The 19,370-nt window shown below is 45.1% G+C and overlaps 1 protein-coding gene across 1 annotated transcript; it reads left to right on the top strand.

The window, feature by feature from the left end:
• Positions 1–662: 662 nt before the first annotated feature.
• On the top strand, positions 663–19,275 carry E4F1 (E4F transcription factor 1). The gene is made up of 14 exons (XM_016424183.2): positions 663–862; positions 6,160–6,305; positions 6,887–6,986; positions 13,422–13,630; positions 13,885–14,005; positions 14,320–14,472; positions 15,020–15,186; positions 16,209–16,424; positions 16,531–16,636; positions 16,941–17,158; positions 17,506–17,704; positions 17,873–18,009; positions 18,147–18,209; positions 18,454–19,275. The coding sequence occupies exons 1-14, from the start codon at positions 703–705 to the stop codon at positions 18,808–18,810; spliced, it is 2,352 nt and encodes a 783-aa protein (XP_016279669.2). The 5' UTR covers positions 663–702; the 3' UTR covers positions 18,811–19,275.
• The last annotated feature ends 95 nt before the right edge of the window (positions 19,276–19,370 follow it).

Genomic DNA, 19,370 nt, shown 5'->3' with positions numbered 1-19,370 from the left:
GCCAGCGACCCCTAACCTCAGAACCAGAGCCTTGCTGTGGATAGCTCACAGAGCCACAATGGCAGGGGTGGGATCTTGTGCTCCAAGTCCCCAACCTGAATGGTCAGAGGGCAGAAGAGTAAGGTAAAAGGGAGAGGATGCATGGCACAGCGCCAGTCATCTAGGTTTTATGAAAAAAAAAGGCATATGGGTATGCCCTTCTACTGCCAGGGCAGCCAAGCATTGTGCTAAGGGCTTGACAAATATATTTAATTCTCATAGTGGAGGAAATGGAGGCAAATAGAGGTTAAGTGACTTGTCCTGGCCAGGTCTAAGTCGGAACTTGAACTCGAGCCTTCCCGACTCCAGGCCCAGAGCCCCCCAAGGGCAAGAGAAGAAAAGGAGGCGCTGTGACCTGGCAAAAGGAGGGGGAAAGGGGGGAAGGGCCTGGAGCCTGGAGTGTGGCTAGCTAGTGTAGCTAGGGAGGGCAGTCCCAGCCCCGCGCACCGCTGCGGTTTGGAGATCCGGTTGGCAGGAGCCTGCCCCGCCCCAACCCGACAGCTCCTCCCTCCCCACTCGCCCGGCCCCGCCCATTCACCGCTCGGGCCCCGCCCGGTGTCTTGCCCCTCCCCCGCACTGCCTCTCTCTTCCTCCCTCCCGGCCCGGCCCGTTGTTATGACGACACGGTCGTAAATCCGCCATCTTCCTGCGGCGCGTTGCGACATGGAGGGCGCAATGGCCGTGCGGGTGGCGGCAGCTCATACGGCAGGAGCCGGGGCTGGGGCCGGGCGGGAGCGGGGCGAGCCTGGGGGCGCAGCAGCGGCGGCGGCGGCCTCAGCTCCTGGCGGCTTTCTGAGTCTCGCAACGCCATTCAGCGAAGAAGGTAAAGAGGGGAGGCTGAGGCAGGCAGGCCAGGAGGCTCCGGTCTCCATCTGACCCCTGACCCCGGGACTGACGTGACCTCATGGGTGCCCCTCCCCCCTCATTCGCCCCTCCCCCACGCTGGTACCCCGCATTTTCCTTCCAGCTCGAGTCTGCCTCCGTTCTGGGCCAAGGCCCTTGTCCTCACGTTCCCTGCCCGGTATATCCCCCACCCGTACCCAGCACACCTTGATCCCAGCTGGGGCTGAGCCAGGGGAGGGGTATGTGGGCAGAGGCGGGGCTGGAGTTGTTAGGGCCGCTTTTCTGCAGACCACCACGCCCCTCACCTCTGAACCCCCTAGCCTAGACTTCGTGTCCCCTTCACAACCAACCCTGCATCCTCATTAGCTGGTGTTGCTGCCAGGTCTGGAGGACTGTCAGGGCACTATGATCTGGCAAAGAGTTCAGTCAGCTGTCAAGAGCCTGTTAGAGTGTGTTAGATCTAGGTCTGCCATAGTTTTGCTGTGTACTCAGTTTCTCTAGGCCTCCATTTTCTCATAATAATAACTAATATATATATAGTGCTTACTATGTGCCAGGCACTCTTTATTATCTCATTTGATATTCACAATAATCCTGGGAGAGAGGTGCTATTATAATCTCCATTTTAGAAATGAGGAAAACTTGAGGCAAACTAGAGAAGTGACTTGCCCAGGGTCACACAATTAAGTGTCTAAGGCCAGATTGTAGTTTGTCTTCCTGTCTCCAGGCCTGTGCTCTGTCTAGCTGCCTCTTCTGTAAAATGAGGTTTACTACAACTATTGAAGTTCCTTCCAGCTTTTGACTTTCTGCAGATCTGAAATAGGCCAGCTGCCAAGGGATACCACATGCTTACTGAAGAAGAGCCCCTGGTTTCCCCTGTTTCACTGAGTGTAGTTTTTCTGTTTCTCAACATTTTCTTGTCCTAGAAAGCAGCTAGCTGTGTGACTTACACTGGGCATGACACTTAGCTTCTGTCCTGCTGCAATTTCTTCATTTGTAATATGGTAACAATAATAGCACCTATCTCCCAGGGTTGTTGTGAGAATCAAGTGACAATAATTGTAAATTGCTTAGTGCAGTGCCTGGCACATGGTAATTGTTATAGAAATGGTAGCTGTCGTTTTTATAGAATCACCATTTTGGTCCCTGTGAAGCATACATCAGGGAGAGGTCGAGTAAACCTCTCTGCAACCAGGTAAAAAAGAGGATATGGGACTTGGGGGGGGGGGGGGAGAAGAGATTGGAACTGAGAATTACCTTCTATGAAATGGGCACTTTGGAAGTGCCTTGTTGTCTGTATGAAGCATCTGGTTATAGAATATTGTTAGAGCACCAATTGCTGATGATGCAAGGAGCTAATTTCCTGTGGTTTTTCTGATGTAGTCTTGCTTTATATATACACATTAAACCAGGCCAACTAGAGGGCAAATCTGGCGTCCTCCCGCCATGACTGAACTGCCTTTGAGAAGTTGAGTCAGGAAGACTACCCCAGACCCCTTATGAGTAACTCTTAGTATTGTATATTTGTAACCTAGTCTGGTTGCAGTTTAAGCTCAGCCCTTTGTTCCTTATTGTACTTTTCAACTGAGTTCTTTACCTATGGCTTTCTTTAGTTTCTCTGGAATGTTGATTGGTCAACTCTTGTCTTTGCCAAGTTACTGGATGTTAAGAGAATTCTCAGAATTGTTTTGATTTACATTTCTCATATTATATGGAAATATGTTTTGAATGATAATACATATATAACCTAGATTGAATTGCTTGCCGTCTCTGGGAAGAGGGAGATAATTTGAACCATGTAACTTTGGAAAACTTATGTGGAAATTTGTTATTACACATAATTGGTAAAATAAAATATCTTTATAATAAACTTATCACATTAGCAATTTGGAGCAATTGTTCATATGGTTGTTAATAGTTTGCAGGTCTCTTGAGAACCATATTCTTTGATTATCTATTGGGAACCAGTTCTTGGTTTGATATACTTGTGTTTGTTTTTTATATTTGGGATATCAGATCTTTATCAAAGCTGTTTAATGCAAAAATAATCCCCCCCACCCCCAATTGATAGTTTTCAGAAGGGATGGATTTCAAAAGTAAAGATGTGGAAATTACCTCGATTTCCTCTTCTCCTGTTTACTTCATTCACCCTTGCATTCTGACTTCTCACTTCTCTCCAAGGTTTCCAGTGATCTCTTAATTGCTAAATCCTTTCACTTGTTCCTAATTCTTATCTATCCTGAGTTTCCATGATATTGCTTTTATTTTTCTGACCTTTCCTTCTAAGTCAGTCTCTTTTGCTAGAGCCTCCTCCTCTATGTTCTCTAACTGTGGTCAAATCCCTTTAAACTGTCCTGAGCCACCACCTCTCTCTCTCTATTCTTTCTTTTAAAAAAAAATATATATATATATATAAAATTAGTTAACTTAGAGTATTTTTCCATGGGTACATGATTCATGTTCTTTCCCTTGACTTCTCCCTCTCCCTTCTGGGAGCCAACGAGCAATTCCACTGGGTTTTACATGTATCAAGACCTATTTCCATATTATTATTTGCAATAGAGTGATCCCTTAGAGTCTACATCCACATATTCTTTCTCTCTTGGTGATCTCCTCTGCTTCCCTGGATTCACTTGCAATTTCTATGTAAATGACTCCCGTAACAATATTTCCAACTTTGCTCTCTTTCCTGAGTCCCCTACCATCAGCCTACTGGATGTTTCCAACTGTATGTCTCATACATATCTCAAATTTAGTTAAGTCCCAAATACAACTCATTATCTTTTCCCCCCTAAATCCATCCCTCATCTCATGTTCTTTGGTTCTGTTGAGGACACTACCATTTTCTAGTCAATTGATTTACAACCTTGAAGTCAACCTCAACTTTTCCTTTTCTCTCATACTCCATATCTAATGACTTGCTAAGTTCTGTTGAATCTCCTTTCACCATGTCTTGTTCCATCTTCCTTAACACCTACTCTGGCTCATTCATCTCTTGCCTGGAATATTACATACAACCATCCCTGTTTGTACTCCTGGCTTCCTTTTTCTCATCTCCTTTATGTACAAGTTTGACTGTGAGAACCTTCAGTAGCTCTGTTGTTTCTAGGATAAAATACCAACTTGTCAGCTTGGCATTTTAAATAATTACAATATGATGTAATTCTAGTATTATGGAACATTTTTTCCCTTCATAAGTTCTACTGTCTATTCAGATTGGTCTACTTGCTGTTCCCCCACCTCAGCTATTCTCCTGGCCCTCTTTCCTCCCTCTGCTCTGCTCCTAAGAATCCTTGGCTTATAAAAGTCATCTCCTACAGCAGAATTTCTCCTCATTTTATCTTCTGGACCTCTTAGGCAATCTACTGAAGCCTATGGATCCTCTCTCTCAAAATAATGTTTTATAAATTCATAAATGGATAGTGATCCATTGATCAGCTAGGAATCATGAAGACTCCTCTTCCTGGATTCAAATCTGGCTGCAGACACTTCTGTGACCCTGGTCAAGTCACTTAACCCTATTTGTCTCAGTTTCCTCATCTGTAAAATGAACTAGAGAAGGAAATGGCAAAACACTCCAGTATCTCTGCCAAGAAAACCCCCAAATGAAGTTGCTGAGTCAGACATGATTGAAAAATGACAAAAATTAAAATGCATAAGATTACAAAGGAAACCAGTTCTATTAATGCATTTATTAAAATACTACAAGAAAAAGATCACAGACACCATATTAAGAATTCTTGTCCTAAAAGAAGCTATTCTTGTTCCTTTTAGTTGTTAGTGTATTCTTTTTCTCCTCAAATGATCTGTTTGATGAGTAGCTGAACTTTTGCTCCCTTCTCTGTTTACATGTTGTATCTCCCTAGTAGATTGTGAGCTCCACCAAGGCAAGGATTGCTTTACCTTGTGCTTAAGAGGTCCTCAGTTCCTGGAATACATATAGTAAGCACTTATTAAATGCTTACTGGATTGGATTGGTGTCTTTCTGTTGTGCTGTAAGATGAACATTCCCTCAATTTCCAATTCTTTGCCACCACAAAAGAGCTGCTACACATATTTTTTACATATAGGTCCTTTTCTCTCCCTCCTTTTAACAAATCTCTTTGGGATACAGACCTAGTAGTGGTATTGCTAGATCAAAGAGTATGCCCAGTTTTTGTAGCCCTTTGAGCACAGTTCCAAATTGCTCTCCACAGTGATTGAATCAGTTCACAATTCCATCAACAATCCATCATTGGCCCAATTTTCCTACATCCCCTCTAACATTTATCATTTTCCTTTTTTGTCATATTAGCCAATCTGATAGGTATAAGAGTTATTTTCATTTTTTTATTTAATAGCAATTTAGAGCATTTTTTTTTCATAGGATTATAGATAGCTCTGATTTCTTCCTCTGAAAACTGCCTGTTCGTATCCATTGACCATTTAAGGGGTGATATTTCTAAGGGTAGACCTGTGACAGGTTATTTTCAATTAGCTGTCTCATCTCTGGACTATAGTAGTAGCTGGGCCTCTGCCTTTCTCTTCCCAGTCCATATTCCATATAGCTGCCAAAATGATTTTCTTTCAATACAGGTCTGAGCATGTTTTTTCCCTATTTAATAAACACCAGCGTTTCCCTGTTTTCAAATTTTATAAAGCCCTTCACAACCTGGTCTTAACTACTTTTCTAGGCTCATTATGTCTTCCTCCTGCCTGTGTACTAGTTCAACTGGCCTTCTTCCATTTCTCATACAAGACACTATTTCTAGTCTCTGTGCCTTGGCACTGGCCATATGTAGGTCTGGAATGCCCTCCTTTCTCCCCTCTGGTTCCTTTCACAACTGAGTTCAGTGCCCATTTTCTACTTTCAAGAAAGAAGTCTTTTTTGATTCCCCAACTGCTAGTTCTTACTCCCTCAATTATCTTGTATTTATTTATTTTGTACATACTTATACACTTATATGTTGTCTTCCCCAATAGAATATAAGCTTCTTTAGGACAGCAATTGTTTTATTTTTGTCTTTGTACCCTAGCACAGTGCCTGGCACATAAATGTTTGTCACTTGATTGAGTGAACAATAGAATGAATTAACTGAGAGTTATTAAATGATCTTGAAGTATTTAGGCAGGGGCTGGATAGTGTCAGAGATATGGTAGCCAAGATTCTTCCTTCAGGTAGATGTTGTATTAGATTGCCTGAAAGCTCTTCCAGTTTAAAGATTATGGGAGCAGCTCTGGTCAAAGCTATTCAGTGCTGCTGTTTACATATTACATGTTGTTGCATCTTCATTTCAGATGAAGATGATGTGCACAAGTGTGGCCGTTGCCAGTCTGAGTTCACTACCTTGGAAGACTTTGTTCAACACAAAATACAGAAGGCATGTCAACGTACACCTCAGGAGGCTACAACAGCCACAGCAGCAGCCCTGCTTGGCCAGGAGGTAAAGATGATGTGGGCTAATCCCTATACTGGAGAACTGGTTCCTGTCTATGTAGGTTGGGCTCCAAAGGCTCTTTACTTGTTGTTTTCCTCCTGGAGTGAATCCCTTTCCCAATCTCCAAATATCTTGCATGTCACATAGTGTCCACCTATTTGCAGCATGTGAAACAGCCACAATTTGGTGGTTGGGAGGGAGAAGTCAGTCCACAGCCAGAGAGATGGAAGAATTCATCCTGTTCTAAGAAATCTCTCCCTGAATAATGCTTCCCCTTAGCTTTCCTTTTTTTTTTTAAACCCTTACCTTCCATCTTGGAGTCAATACTGTGTATTGGCTTCAAGGCAGAAGAGCAGTAAGGGTTAGGCAGTGGGGGTCAAGTGACTTGCCCAGGGTCATACAGCTAGGAAGAAGGCCAGATTTGAACCTAGGACCTCCCATCTCTAGGCCTGGTTCTCAATCCACTGAGCTACCCAGCTGTGGAGAGTAATTGTTATCAAAAACAGAAGAAACAAACAGTCAGAGTCTTTATCTGAGTCTTGTGTTTTCTGACGTCTCTCCTTCTTGCTATCCATCTTGTATTACAGCAGGTGGTCCCGTCTGGGGAGGAGTCCATTACAGTGGCTCATATTGTTGTGGAAACATCTACTCTTTCGGAGGACGTCAGCAGTGCTCCAGACATCATTGGTAAGTGGGTTTCTGACTTCTAGGGGGTTAAATTGCTGCCTTGAGGAAGAGATGCTAAGGATGATGCACCTTAATGGTCTTGATTTAAGGGCTATTGAGGTTGCCAGGTGTCAGTGGAAAGGATGCTGGACTTGGGGTTAGAGAACCCAGGTTTGAGTGTTAATCCTCTTGGGTATTCTCTGTCAACTCTGTAAGGTATATGAGCAAGTCACTGAACATCTCTGGACCTCAGGTTCTTTAGCTTAAAAAGGTGGGATTGGAGTGATGCTTTCTGGAATCGTTGCCAGCTCTGGCTCCTACAATCCCACAGTTTTATATTCATCCCTGCCCTGGGACTCTGTATTCTAGGATCAGTATAAGGCCCTTTACCCTCAAAATCTCATTTGCTAGCTGATGCCTAGAATTCCTTTAACAAAAGATAGAACCTTTGGTTCCAAAGAGAGCTTAGAGTACAAATTGAAGTTCCCCTGGAGGATAGAATTTGGTCAATCAACAAGCGCTTTTTTTTTTTAACCCTTACCTTCTGTCTTGGAATCAGTACTGTGTATTGGTTCCAAGGCAGAAGAATGGTAAGGGCTAGGCTAGGCAATGCAGGTCAAGTGGCTTGCCCAGGGTCACACAGCTAGGAAGTATCTGAGGCCAGACTTGAACCCAGGATCTCCTGTCTCTGGGCCTGGCTCTCAATCCACTGAGCCCCCCAGCAAGTGTTTTTTAAGAGCCTCATAGGTGCCAGGTACTCTGCTAGGCACTGTAGTTATATAGGTAAAAGCAAAATCAATGTCTGACTGCAAGGAGCTGTAAAGATAAAAAATGGGGGGAGATTTTAATATTTCAGTAATTAGAAAGGCGAGGATGAGAGAAGAGCAAGGAAATTGATCATTCCTAAAGAAAGAATTAATATATAACCTCCATTTAACTGACTTTCCGCCTATATTCTACACAGTAGTACCATCAGTCCTTAGTCAGCCCCAATATGGAAGCAGACAAGCCTGAAATCCAATCCAGCCTCAGTTTATCTAACTTTCTCTCTGCCCACTGACTTTCACACATCACACCTCATAAGCCAACTGTTGCCCTTCCTCTTTTGCCTAAGCACCCAGAGGACCATTTACCTCATTTTCCCCACCTCAATTGCTGGCTTTTCCTGCTGACTACAGGGGGCACCAGAGTTTTGATTCTATCTTTGTAAATCAAAGTCCCCTCAATAACTTCCTTCATAGAGAGCTTACATCCCTGGGGAAATAGACATACATACATAGGTAATTGTTAAATAGAGACGAAAGTTGTTACAACATTTTTGTTGGAGGCGGCAAACGGCACTAGCACCTTAGGGGCTCAGGAAAGGCCTCATGTAGAAGTTGGTTCTTGAGGGACAGCTAAAAACTTGAGGGCCAGGCCTGGAATTGGGTTGACCTGGGTTCAGATTTGGCCTCAGAGACTTCCTAGTTTCATGACTGTGGGCAAGTCACTTAGCCTTGATTGCCTAGCCCTTACTGCTCTTCTCTCCTAGAATTGATACTAAGACAGAAGGTAAGGGTTTTTTAAAAAAAGAACTTGATACTTGAGTTGAGCCTTCCTCCCTCCCTCCGACCCTCCCTCCCTCCCTCCCTCTCTCCTTTCCTTCCTCCCTTCCTTCCTCCTTCCCTCCTTTCCTTCCTCCCTCCGTCCCTCCCTCCGTCCCTCCTTTCCTCCCTTCCTCCATGCCTCCCTCCCTTCCTTCCTTCCTTCTTTCCTTTCTTTTCCTTTCTCCCTCTTAAAAGAAAGTAGGAGTCTCGAGAGGCACAGGTGAGGAAGGATACATTCCAGCCAATGCAAAAGCATTGAAACAGGAGTTGGACTGTCAAGAATGAGTCATACTAGTCTATTCAGTAATAAACTTTTTATTTACCTACTATGTTTAAGATCCTACGACTACTGCTGTCTTTCAATGTGTCTAGGATAGATACCAGAAACTTTTCTGAAAGTAGATTTCAAAAGAAAGAATACCTCATTGAGGCATTGAGGAGGAACAAGGTAGACGTGCTGGTGAGGAAGTTGTGAAGTAGGAGGCTGCACCATGGAGTACTAGAAATACTGTTGGTAAAGGCCCCTTTGCTCCCTTCACAGTTTGGTATCTCTGCAGACTGTGATGAGTTCTGCATTTCCTTAGATTTTTCTCTTCTTTATCCTCTGTTTTCTCTTCTGAGCACCCCATACTCCCATCCCTTGTTCAATTTTTTCTCTTATTTCCCTTTTTTCCTTCCTAACCCAGTCCTGCCCCTACCCTAGCAAGCATTTGTTTTTCAGGACCCCTGGGACCTATATTGCTTAGAGATTGCTAAGACTTAGTCTGAGCAGGAACAGGATAGATGTTTGTTAATTAACTATCCAGGTCCATGTATATGGAATAGTCATGGAGATAGTATGGTCTAGTGGGATGAGCAGAGGTGGGAATTCTATGTGCTTTTAAACAAATTGCTTCATATCTCTCAGCCTCGGTTGTTTTTTTTTTGTTTGTTTGTTTTTTGTTTTTGCTGTTAAACGGAGATAATAATCTCTGTCCTCCCATAGGAGTGTCATTATGAGCAAATGAGTTAATGTCAAAATACTTCAAAAGTTAAAGGAACTGTGCAAATATATTGTACCATGGGGTCAGAGTTAGTTGTAAGTTGGAATTATTCTCTTCTTTATCAAAGAAATCTTCCTGGAGAATGCTAGTGGTGCTTGATGCATCTTTGAAGGGCAGAAATGTAAATGGCTTCTCAGGTAGGAAGAGGAAGATCTTTTCTTGGCTGAGAGACTGAGTACACACAAATTGAGGGCAGAAAATGGCTATAAGGGGTCTCTGCCAAGAGCTAAAGCAAAGAAGTACATTACAAGTCTGTGAGGGTATGATATAAAATGCAAGGCCTTGAAGGAAACTAGTATGGACAGCAACCTTTTAATGCAAACAGAGTGAAGGGGGAGAGGAAGAGGAAGATGAAATCCATAGGCAGCAAGCTGCTCCCTACTATGCAGAATATAAGGTAATAATTGGATTTTCATTTGGAATTCCTGTTTTAGGGAAGGTGTTATTTGGAAAACCAGTTCTCTTTAGACTCCCACTTTGTTCTTGAAGATCTGTGGGCAGACACCCAGTTGTACTTTGATCCTGGTAGATATTACATAGATTGCACTGGTGCCAGCCATGTAATTAGGTATTCAGGACACAGGCTCCCACTGCTACCTCTTTCTAGGCTGAGTGCCTCCTTTTTGGCGACCAGGCCCCACTCCTCTACTGCCATCTCCTTCTTTCTAGTTTCCCATTGTATTCCCTAGTTTTTCTTGCATCTCTCTCCTCTCTTTCTCCTTTTTTCCTTTTACAGATCCTAGGATGTGTCTGTGTCCTGCCTGGCTCTGCCTCTTCTTCCAACTTTCTGGGCTGGCCCAACAGGCTCAGCTGGTTAAAGCTCACCACTAATGAGTCCAGGGCTGTGACCCAGTTAATCACATCAAAAAAACGTTGTCTCAGAAATAGGTGCAGTTGATGCACAAACATATTTCTCAATAATGGGACCATATTTCTTAATGAGAAACAGCATAGAATATTGGCTAAAAATCTCCTTTAAGAATCTAGAAGACTTGGGTTCATACCACTGACACACACTCTGGGACCTGTCTTCTCTCAGTTCTCGGGCATATCTCTGAGGCAGTAATTCTTCAGCTTTTTGTATCCTAGCCCCATTTTATAGTCTGTGTATCTCAGGGTAATGTTTTATTTATTTATTTTTTATTTTTCAATCTTATCATCATTCTTTTTTCTTTTTTAAAACATTTTTATTTTCATTTATTTATTTAATTGGTTTAGAATATTTTTCCATGGTTACATGATTCATGTTCTTTCCCTCCTCTCCTCCCAGAGCCAACAAGCAATTCCACTGGGTTTTATATATATCATTGATCAAAACCTGCTTCCATATTATTGATAATTGCACGAGGGTGATTGTTTAGAGTCTACATCTCCAGTCATATCCTCATCAAACCATGTGATCAAGGAAATGTTTTTCTTCTGTTTCTACTCCCACAATTCTTGATGTGGATAGCATTCTTCCTCATAAATCCCTCAATTTTCCTGGGTCATTGCATTGCTGCTAGTAGAGAAGTCCATTACATTTGATTGTGCCACAGTTTATCAGTCTCTGTGTACAATGTCCTCCTGGTTCTGCTCCTCTCGCTCTGCATCACTTCCTGGAGGTTGTTCCAGTCCCCATGGAATTCCTCCACTTTATTATTTCTTTTAGCACAATAGTATTCCATCACCAACATATACCACAATTTGTTCAGCCATTCCCCAATTGAAGGGCATCCCCTCATTTTCCAGTTTTGTGCCACCACAAAGAGCGTGGCTATAAATATTTTTGTACATGTATTTTTTCAGGGTGGTGTTTTTAAATGTGTAGAATAAAATAGGATTACAAATAAGACCAATTATATCCAAATGTAGTTGTCAAAATACTAAAAAATGCAAACAATTCAGCAACCTCTAAGACTAAGTTGTAGAGAAGGGGCCAGTTTACATTGGGAGAAGTTCCCTGTCTGGAATGCCCTACCCTGCAGACTACATGCAGGACTGGTCAAAGTAAATTTTTCTTAACAACAAGTAGATATTTCTATAGCTCTTTATAGAAACTCTTTAAAACTATAAGAATTATTTTCCCTGATTAGTGAATAAGGAAACTGAGATGTAGTGAAATGACTTCACTCAACATCAAATGTCTTCCAAGTTTTAGAAGTAGAATTTGAACCCATTTCTTTGGATTCATATCTAGCACTCTTTCTACTACATCTTATTGCTGACATCTTTATGGTACTGGCATGCAGAAGATCAATTGGAAGCATGTTAAATTGTTAAAGAGTTTAATTATTGGGGCAGCTAGGTGTCTCAGGGATAGTGCTGGGCTTGGAGTCAAGAGTACCTGGATTCAAACCTGGACTCAGACTTTTCCTAATTGTGTGACCCTGGGCAAGTCACTTAATCCCAGTGGTCTAGCCCTCACCTTTCTGTCTCAGAGTTGTTACTAAGACAGGAAGTAAGGGGAAAAAATAAAGGATTTAATTATTCATTTTTCTCTCCTGCAAAGTTTTTATATAAAGAAAGAGAAATGGGGAAATTTGGTCACTAGAATAGTAAGGTAGGATATATGGCAGTGAAACAACAGATGGAAAGGTCAGGCAAGTAATCATTGTATACATAGAATGAGACCACCAGCTTGGTTCTACTCTGGTGTTTTGAGGCACAGATTACATGGGGCTCTCCATTATGTGTTCTTTTCTGAGCTTAGCAACTAGTGTATTGGTGAGAGGACACGGTGGGGAGCAGCTAGGTGGCTCAGTGGATTGAGGCTTAGAGACACAGGAGGTCCTAGGTTCAAATCTGGCCTTATACACTTCTAGCTATGTGATCTTGGACAAGTAACTTAACCCCCAATGCCTAGTCCTTACTACTCTCTTCTGCCTTGGAACCAATACATAGTTTCTAAGATAGATTCTAAGACAGTAAGGGTTTAAAAGAAAAAAGAGCAGGTGGAGAGGAAGGACAATGTGTATGACTTATTAGGGTTTGATCATCTCTTCTTACTGGATTCATTCATCCAAGTTCTGGTGGGATATACTCCTTAGAGTCTGATTCTAGAGTAGGGAAAATTCATTTGTTCCAATCAAATGTCAGTAGATTGTTGATTATCTCTTAGAACTGACCTCATGAATTTCACACACATTGTTTTAGGAGCTTAATTTTTTCTGTTGTCGGGTTTTTGACAGGGTATGAAGCTTTGGCTTCCCTTCCTAGTCTGACTGGGAAAATTTAACAAATTCAGGTTCTTCTGTGAACCTGTTTACTTTCTGCTCCTTTCTGGATGAAACATCAAAGTATTGTCCCTGATATTCTTCAAACTGCAGGAAAAAAAATCAGAACTACTTCGAGGAATCCATACCTCTACAGGAAAGACAGTGGATCCAGATAGATCAAATCGTTTCTGGCCATGTCTGTGCTCAATGTTTGTGTGTCCTGTCCTGGGAGAAGTTGGGCCATTTTAGAGCCAGATATAGCCTTGTTGTTTTAGTTTTCCTTGAGTTCAGCTTTGTAATGATTTGGGGAAATCTTTGGTAGCTGTTTCAGGAGAAAGTCAGTAGCTTCTGGAAAAATCTAAGATTGACTAAACCCCATCCTTCAAGTTGACATCTGGGAAAGCTATTCTACTTCTTTTCTAAGGCCTTTGTTGGTGGTAAATCTCTGGGTGGAATGCTAGTTCCTGTGATTCTCCATAAAGGGCCAGGAACATCTAAAACACCCAAGGCCAAGCTATCCATGTGAAATTGGGCCAGCACCATGTTCCCTAATAGTTTCCCACTTTCCTGCTGTTAGGAATTTTTTGTGTTTGCAAGGACTGAATGTGATGCCATTGCTTCTCTCTCCAGGCAGTGGGCATATCAAAGAAGTCATTGTTGCAGCAACAGACCATGTCTTTGAGAACCCCAGTGGGCCTGGGGACAATGAGGCTGGAGAAGGTCCTGCTAGCCCTGAAGACACTGAACAAGAGGTTTCCACTGAGCTACTGAAGGTGAAGCTGCTGGTCAACAAGGAAGGGCGCTACGTGTGTGAGCTGTGCCATAAGACGTTTAAGACGGTAAGCCAGATGGGACTGGGCTGGACAGTAGAGTTCTCCTGCACTTTGGATGCAGGCCAGACAGGGTGGACTGTGGCTTTTCCTGAGCAATGTCTCTCTGACAATGCCCACATTTGCTGCTCACTTTCTTGACTCCAGTCATCCTGCCTTCATCCCCTGAGGCATTTTACCCTTATTTCTGAGAGTGACTTAAGTGTTAGGGAGAGTTTCCATTTGCCAAACAACTCATGAATGCTATTGTTTCCTTCTCCCAGGCCAGCATTCTCAAAGCTCATATGATCACACATAGTAGCAAGAAGGATTATGAGTGTAAGTTATGTGGAACTTCCTTTAGGACCAAGGGTTCTCTCATCCGCCATCACCGGCGGCACACAGGTAAGATGAGAGGTGGGTTTAGAGTTGTTGGTGTGGGTTGTGGTCTCAAGGAGCTGCATCACTGGTTCAGCCTTCTGTATATGTGGACACCAGAGAGGAGACTGGGCATACCTGGGATTATAGTCTTGTTCTGGTTTAGGATGGTGTTGAATGGGCCTGAGGCAGCCAGATTCTAGCTGGAAAAAGCTCTCTGTGTGGTTGAATGAGAGTAGATCCTGGGTGTCTGCTAAGTGGGAAAGAAATTTTTTTCTCTTAAAGAGTTTGTTTTTTACTTTTCATCATGTGTAAAATTGTTGACTCTGTTCTCTCACCAGATGAACGCCCTTATAAATGCAAGAACTGTGGGAAGAGCTTTAGGGAATCTGGAGCTTTGACCCGACATCTGAAATCTTTGACCCCGTGTACAGAAAAAATCCGATTTAACATGAATAAAGAAATAGTTGTTAGCAAAGAAGATGTTCCCACAGGTATGTGAATTCTCTAGATGGGCCCTAGGTATAGTAAATAGCGGTCCTTCTAGCTAGTAGCTTATTGGCCTCTCACTCACAAAGAGGCTAATTATGGGTATATGTTTGTTCAGGGACAAGGAGTGACTATCTCTTTATAGCAGGTGATTTCTACACCCTCTTAGGAAATAAGGAAACATGCCTTGGTCATATGAAATCACAGGATGCACAAATCTGTTATTGTTTCTGGTCCTGTCATCTGTGGGTTGTTCCCGGAAATGGGAAGCCACTCAGAAGCACTTACTCCTCATATGTCACTCAATCTTGGAGCCTCTTTCTTCCCAAATATAAAATGGGGGATAATATTGCTAGGCATCATCAGAGAAGACAGGAATGAAGCACTGACCACAGGATGGCTGAGGTATAGATTAGGAGATCCATTTCCCCTCCTTACCCCCCTCCCCCTTCCCTTTAGATGCTGTTTTCTTTCCAGGGAAGTTGCTCTGTGAGCATCTGCAGGGAAAGATGGTAGTTTTCTTATGGTCTTAGTTTTCTTCTTTGCTTTCAGGATCCAGCGATTCAAACACCGAAACAGTCACAGCCATTACAAGTGAATCCATTGAGACAACACCACCAGTGATTCACCTTGTCACTGATGACAAGGGCACTGTCATCCATGAGGTACATGTCCAGATGCAGGAGCTTCCTGTGGACATGAAAACCATAGCCCAGGAGGTAAGAGGAGCTCATGACTGGACTTGAAAAGACTAGGTGCTAGATTGGCTTGGATGAGGTTTTTTCTGGATGAAAGTTATTAGGTTTTCCCTCACTGAGGGAATGATAATAGTGGCTTCTGCTAGACCATCAGGAGGAAAATAAATGATCTCATTCTAGAGATGTTCCCTGGTGCAAGCCCTTTGTGGATAACCAACTGAGGAAATTTCCCTTGTGTTTCTCTATGTTTGGGTTAGCTTGGTCTTTGTGATTTGGACACAAAAACTTTTAGAGACCAAGGGCCCAAACAGCACCCTCATGACACATGTGAGTCCCCCATCTTACCCCAGATAGGGGAGGGAGGAAGTACTCCCACTGGGCAGAGGGGCAGATGATGAAGGAAATGTCTTCAGTTGTGTGTAGAGAGGGGGAAGTGGGAGCAGCCCCTTCCAGCATGTGTCCCATAGGTTTGCCAATACAGAGCTAGCTGGTCTGTTCTCTTCCTTTCCATTCTTGGCTCTCCTTAAGGGCTGCAGGGTTATGAAGAAACCTAGTATCAAGAAAAGCTCCATCCTTTGTCTTAACCTGAACTTTGTAAACTCAACCTTTAGAAGAGTTCCATTTATTTTTTTTTTAATGTTTGTGATGTGTAGGCAAACTTTTGAAAAACTTAGTTCCCATGTGGGGAGAGTCAGGATGGGCTTCCTTATCAAAGTGAACAGGACTGAGCTCCTTTTTGGCCACAGTGAATGAATTTTGGAGCTGGTGGAAGATATTGTCTATCTTATTAAGGGCTATAGAGAGGCATAGCCTCTGTGAGGGGTCAGCTTCCCTCACCTCCATTTCCCCTTCACCCCCCCCCCCCAAAAAAAAAAGGCTTTCCTCAGAGTAAAAGATATCTGTGGGGGCTATTCTGGACTAGTACTCATATGATCCCTCTAACATAGTCAGAATGTTGGGAAATCTTTTTTATGTGACTCTTCTTTGAAGAATGTTATAGTAGATGCTGAATAGCATTAACAACTACCTCCTGTTCTCTGTAGACCTCAGTCCCTGAAAAGGTGTCATCTGAAGGGGAGGTAAATAGTGAGAATTTGCTGAGACAAGCCATGCAGAACTCAGGCCTTGTGATCAAGAGAGTTGCAGTAGAAGAGGGTCCCATACCAGCTGCGCCTTGTGTTGGCACTGCCCAAGAACCAGGGCCTGAGGGGGTGAGGACAGGAGAACAGCACTTTGTAGCTGTGGAAGAAGTACAAACAGTAGGTGCCCACTGGCGGGCTGTTCTCCAGCTTGGGGATTAACTTGGGGGCTGGTATCTGTGCTATGGGGGGCACAGTCTTAGGAGGTAATTATCCATCCCCACAGGCTGACCCCTCATCCCAGAGTGGATATACACAATACTCCTGCCCTCACTGTGTGGAGGTCTTCAAGTCAGCCCCGGCCCTGGAGGTGCATGCCAAGGCCCATGTTGGTAGGTGTGGGCTCAGCTTCTCTGGAGGCTTTGGCCATCTCTGTCCAGGCTGGAGAATGGGAAGGTGGAGCAGAGAGAAGGGGAGATGTGAGATTGCAGAGGAGACTTCTCTACCAGGGCTACAGGAGAGGGGTTGACTCTTGGTCCTGACCCACCCCAGAGGGGACTGTGGGGTGCTGCTGGGTGTGTGTGGGTCTGCCTTGGTGCCCCTCTCCACCTCTCTGGTCCATGTGTGTTGGGGACAGGGAATGCTTGGGGATAAGTTCAGTGTGTGCCCTGGGGGCTGGTCTCCCTTCATCTGCAGGACAACAGCTGTTCAGGTGTGAGCAGTGTGGAAAGGAGTTTCCCAAGGCCTACCTGCTGAAGAAGCACCAGGAAGTGCATGTTAGAGAGCGGCGCTTCCGCTGTGGCGAGTGTGGGAAGCTCTATAAGACCATTGCCCATGTGAAGGGGCACCGCCGTGTACACTCAGATGAGCGTCCGTACGCCTGCCCCAAGTGCGGGAAACGTTATAAGACCAAGGTGGGGTGTTTCTCCCCTTCATCAGAGAGGAAACCAGGATATAGGCAGGGAAGGGAAATGCCCCTGGGAGCCAGAAATGGGAGATGGCTGCTGCTGCCCTTTTCTTCTTGCTCTAGCTTGTCATTTGCTGAGGCTTTGGCGTTCAGCCTACCCAAACAGGCTTGTGCACTGCCTGCCCCAAGCCTTCCTTGTGTGAGCTTCTTTGACTGAGACCTCCACAGGGGTCTCCACCAGCTGGCTCTGTCAGGTTTGAGAGGAATGTCCTGAAAGGGGAGAGAAAGAAGCTATGCTGACTCCCCTGGGTGGGGACTTCATATTGACCCCCCCCCCCCCCCCTTGTCTTTCAGAATGCCCAGCAGGTGCACTTTCGGATACACCTGGAGGAAAAGCCACACGTGTGCCAGTTCTGCAGCCGGGGCTTCCGGGAGAAGGGCTCTCTGGTGCGGCATGTCCGGCATCACACCGGGGAGAAGCCCTTCAAGTGCTATAAGTGTGGCCGTGGCTTTGCTGAGCACGGCACACTCAACCGGCACCTGCGGACCAAAGGTTAGCGTAGTGACCCAGGGCCCTCTGATGTGAGCTGGGGAGGTGACTGTCCAGCTGAGGGGTGCTTTGGCTCTATAATGTGGGGTTTGGGTGGGTGGTCTCTGTGGGAGTAGGGTGAGGGGCTGGTTTTCCCATGGGCTAGCTCAGGCTCTAACCACGTGTCTATAGGAGGCTGCCTGCTGGAGGTAGAAGAAGTGGTGATGTCCAGGGCTAGCCCGGCAACCCCGACACTATCTGAGGATGCCCACACGGTGCTGGTGGAGTTCTCCTCTGTGGTGGCTGATACTCAGGAGTACATCATCGAGGTGCGGGTCAGGTTGTGAGCACACAAGCTGGGCTGGGCTGGGCTGGGGAGGGGTGGACCAAGGGTGGGGTTTTCTGGATAAGCTGTCCTGGCCTTCCAGGTGTAGTAAGAGCTCCTGTCTGTTTTTTCCTTTCCAAGGCCACCACAGAAGATACTGAGACCAGTGAAGCCACGGAGATCATTGAGGGCACACAGGCTGAGGTGGGGTAGGGGGTGGGATGTAGGTAGGAGTGGGGGACTTTGGGCCAGTTCAGGGTGTGAAGCCTGGTATGGGATTGTGGGTTCCTAAGGCCACCCTAGGGACGGAGAACAAAGTCTGGCCAGATCCTGAGGGGTCAGGATGTGTCCTGAAATGGGAATGAGGGAACCCAGGTCTCTACCTTCTCCTCATGGACCCCCCTTGTCTCGGGCCTAGAGCTGAGGCTCCTCTTCTGCCCTCCCCCAGGTGGACAGCCACATCATGAAGGTGGTACAGCAGATTGTGCACCAGGCAGGTTCCGGGCACCAAATCATTGTCCAGAACGTCACAGTGGATGAAGATGAGGGAATAGGGGCCAGTGCAGCAGCTGCTTCTGACACCATCACCATCGCCACTCCTGAGAGCCTTACGGAGCAAGTGGCCATGACCCTAGCCTCAGCCATAGGAGAGGGGGCTGTGTTGACGACTCAGGCAGGAATTGAGGCTGACCAGGCCACGGTCACTATGGTGGCCTCTGAGGACATAGAAATCCTAGAGCATGCAGGGGAGTTTGTGATCTCTTCCCAAGAGGGGGAACTGGAGGTACAGACAGTCATTGTGTAGGACCTGCCTGGCCTAGGAGGATTGGGGTTGGCCCATCACCGGGGAGCAGATGTGTGTTCAGCAGCATCACTGTGTGGTCTCCAAGCCTAGGGTGGACCCAGCGAGGATCTGAGCCCATGAAGAAAATTCTGACAAAAGTGAAGGTAGTGGAAAGGCTGCCTTAAATCATGCAGAGGATGGAAAGACGGAGGTGGCCTTTGGGAGCAAAGGTGTCTGGAGTGCCAGAAGATGGGGTAGTGCTGGGATCTGGAGCTTCCCAGCTGAGAATTCTGGGTAGTCTGAGCCTGTCTGCTGGCCCAGAGCACTGCCAGGACCCTTCCTGAGCAAGCCAGGGAGGCAAGAAAGCCATATTGTACATTACAAACCACAGAGTGATTTAAGACAAATGGAACCCAAGTTATGGATTTGGGGCCGGGAATAAAATGATTTTTCCTTTGTTTACAATAAAATATTAAAACCATGAAAGCCTTCTTTAAGACTCTGCCTTCTGCCACTCCAGCCCCCTGGCTCTACTGCCACAGACCTCCCCAGACTGGCTCAGAACGCTGCAGTTTAGGGGC

The sequence above is a fragment of the Monodelphis domestica genome, chromosome 7 (genome assembly GCF_027887165.1).
Source record: "Monodelphis domestica isolate mMonDom1 chromosome 7, mMonDom1.pri, whole genome shotgun sequence".
Lineage (NCBI taxonomy): Eukaryota > Metazoa > Chordata > Mammalia > Didelphimorphia > Didelphidae > Monodelphis > Monodelphis domestica.
Note: the sequence above shows the minus strand (reverse complement) of the source record. Positions and strands in the feature narration are given on the sequence as shown.

Coding starts and splice junctions, on each gene's coding strand:
- E4F1 (XM_016424183.2), top strand. CDS start 703: ATGGAGGGCGCAATGGCCGTGCGGGTGGCGGCAGCTCATACGGCAGGA. Junction 14,006..14,319: donor CCATCACCGGCGGCACACAG/GTAAGATGAGAG, acceptor TTCTCTCACCAG/ATGAACGCCCTTATAAATGC. Junction 17,705..17,872: donor CCGGCACCTGCGGACCAAAG/GTTAGCGTAGTG, acceptor ACGTGTCTATAG/GAGGCTGCCTGCTGGAGGTA.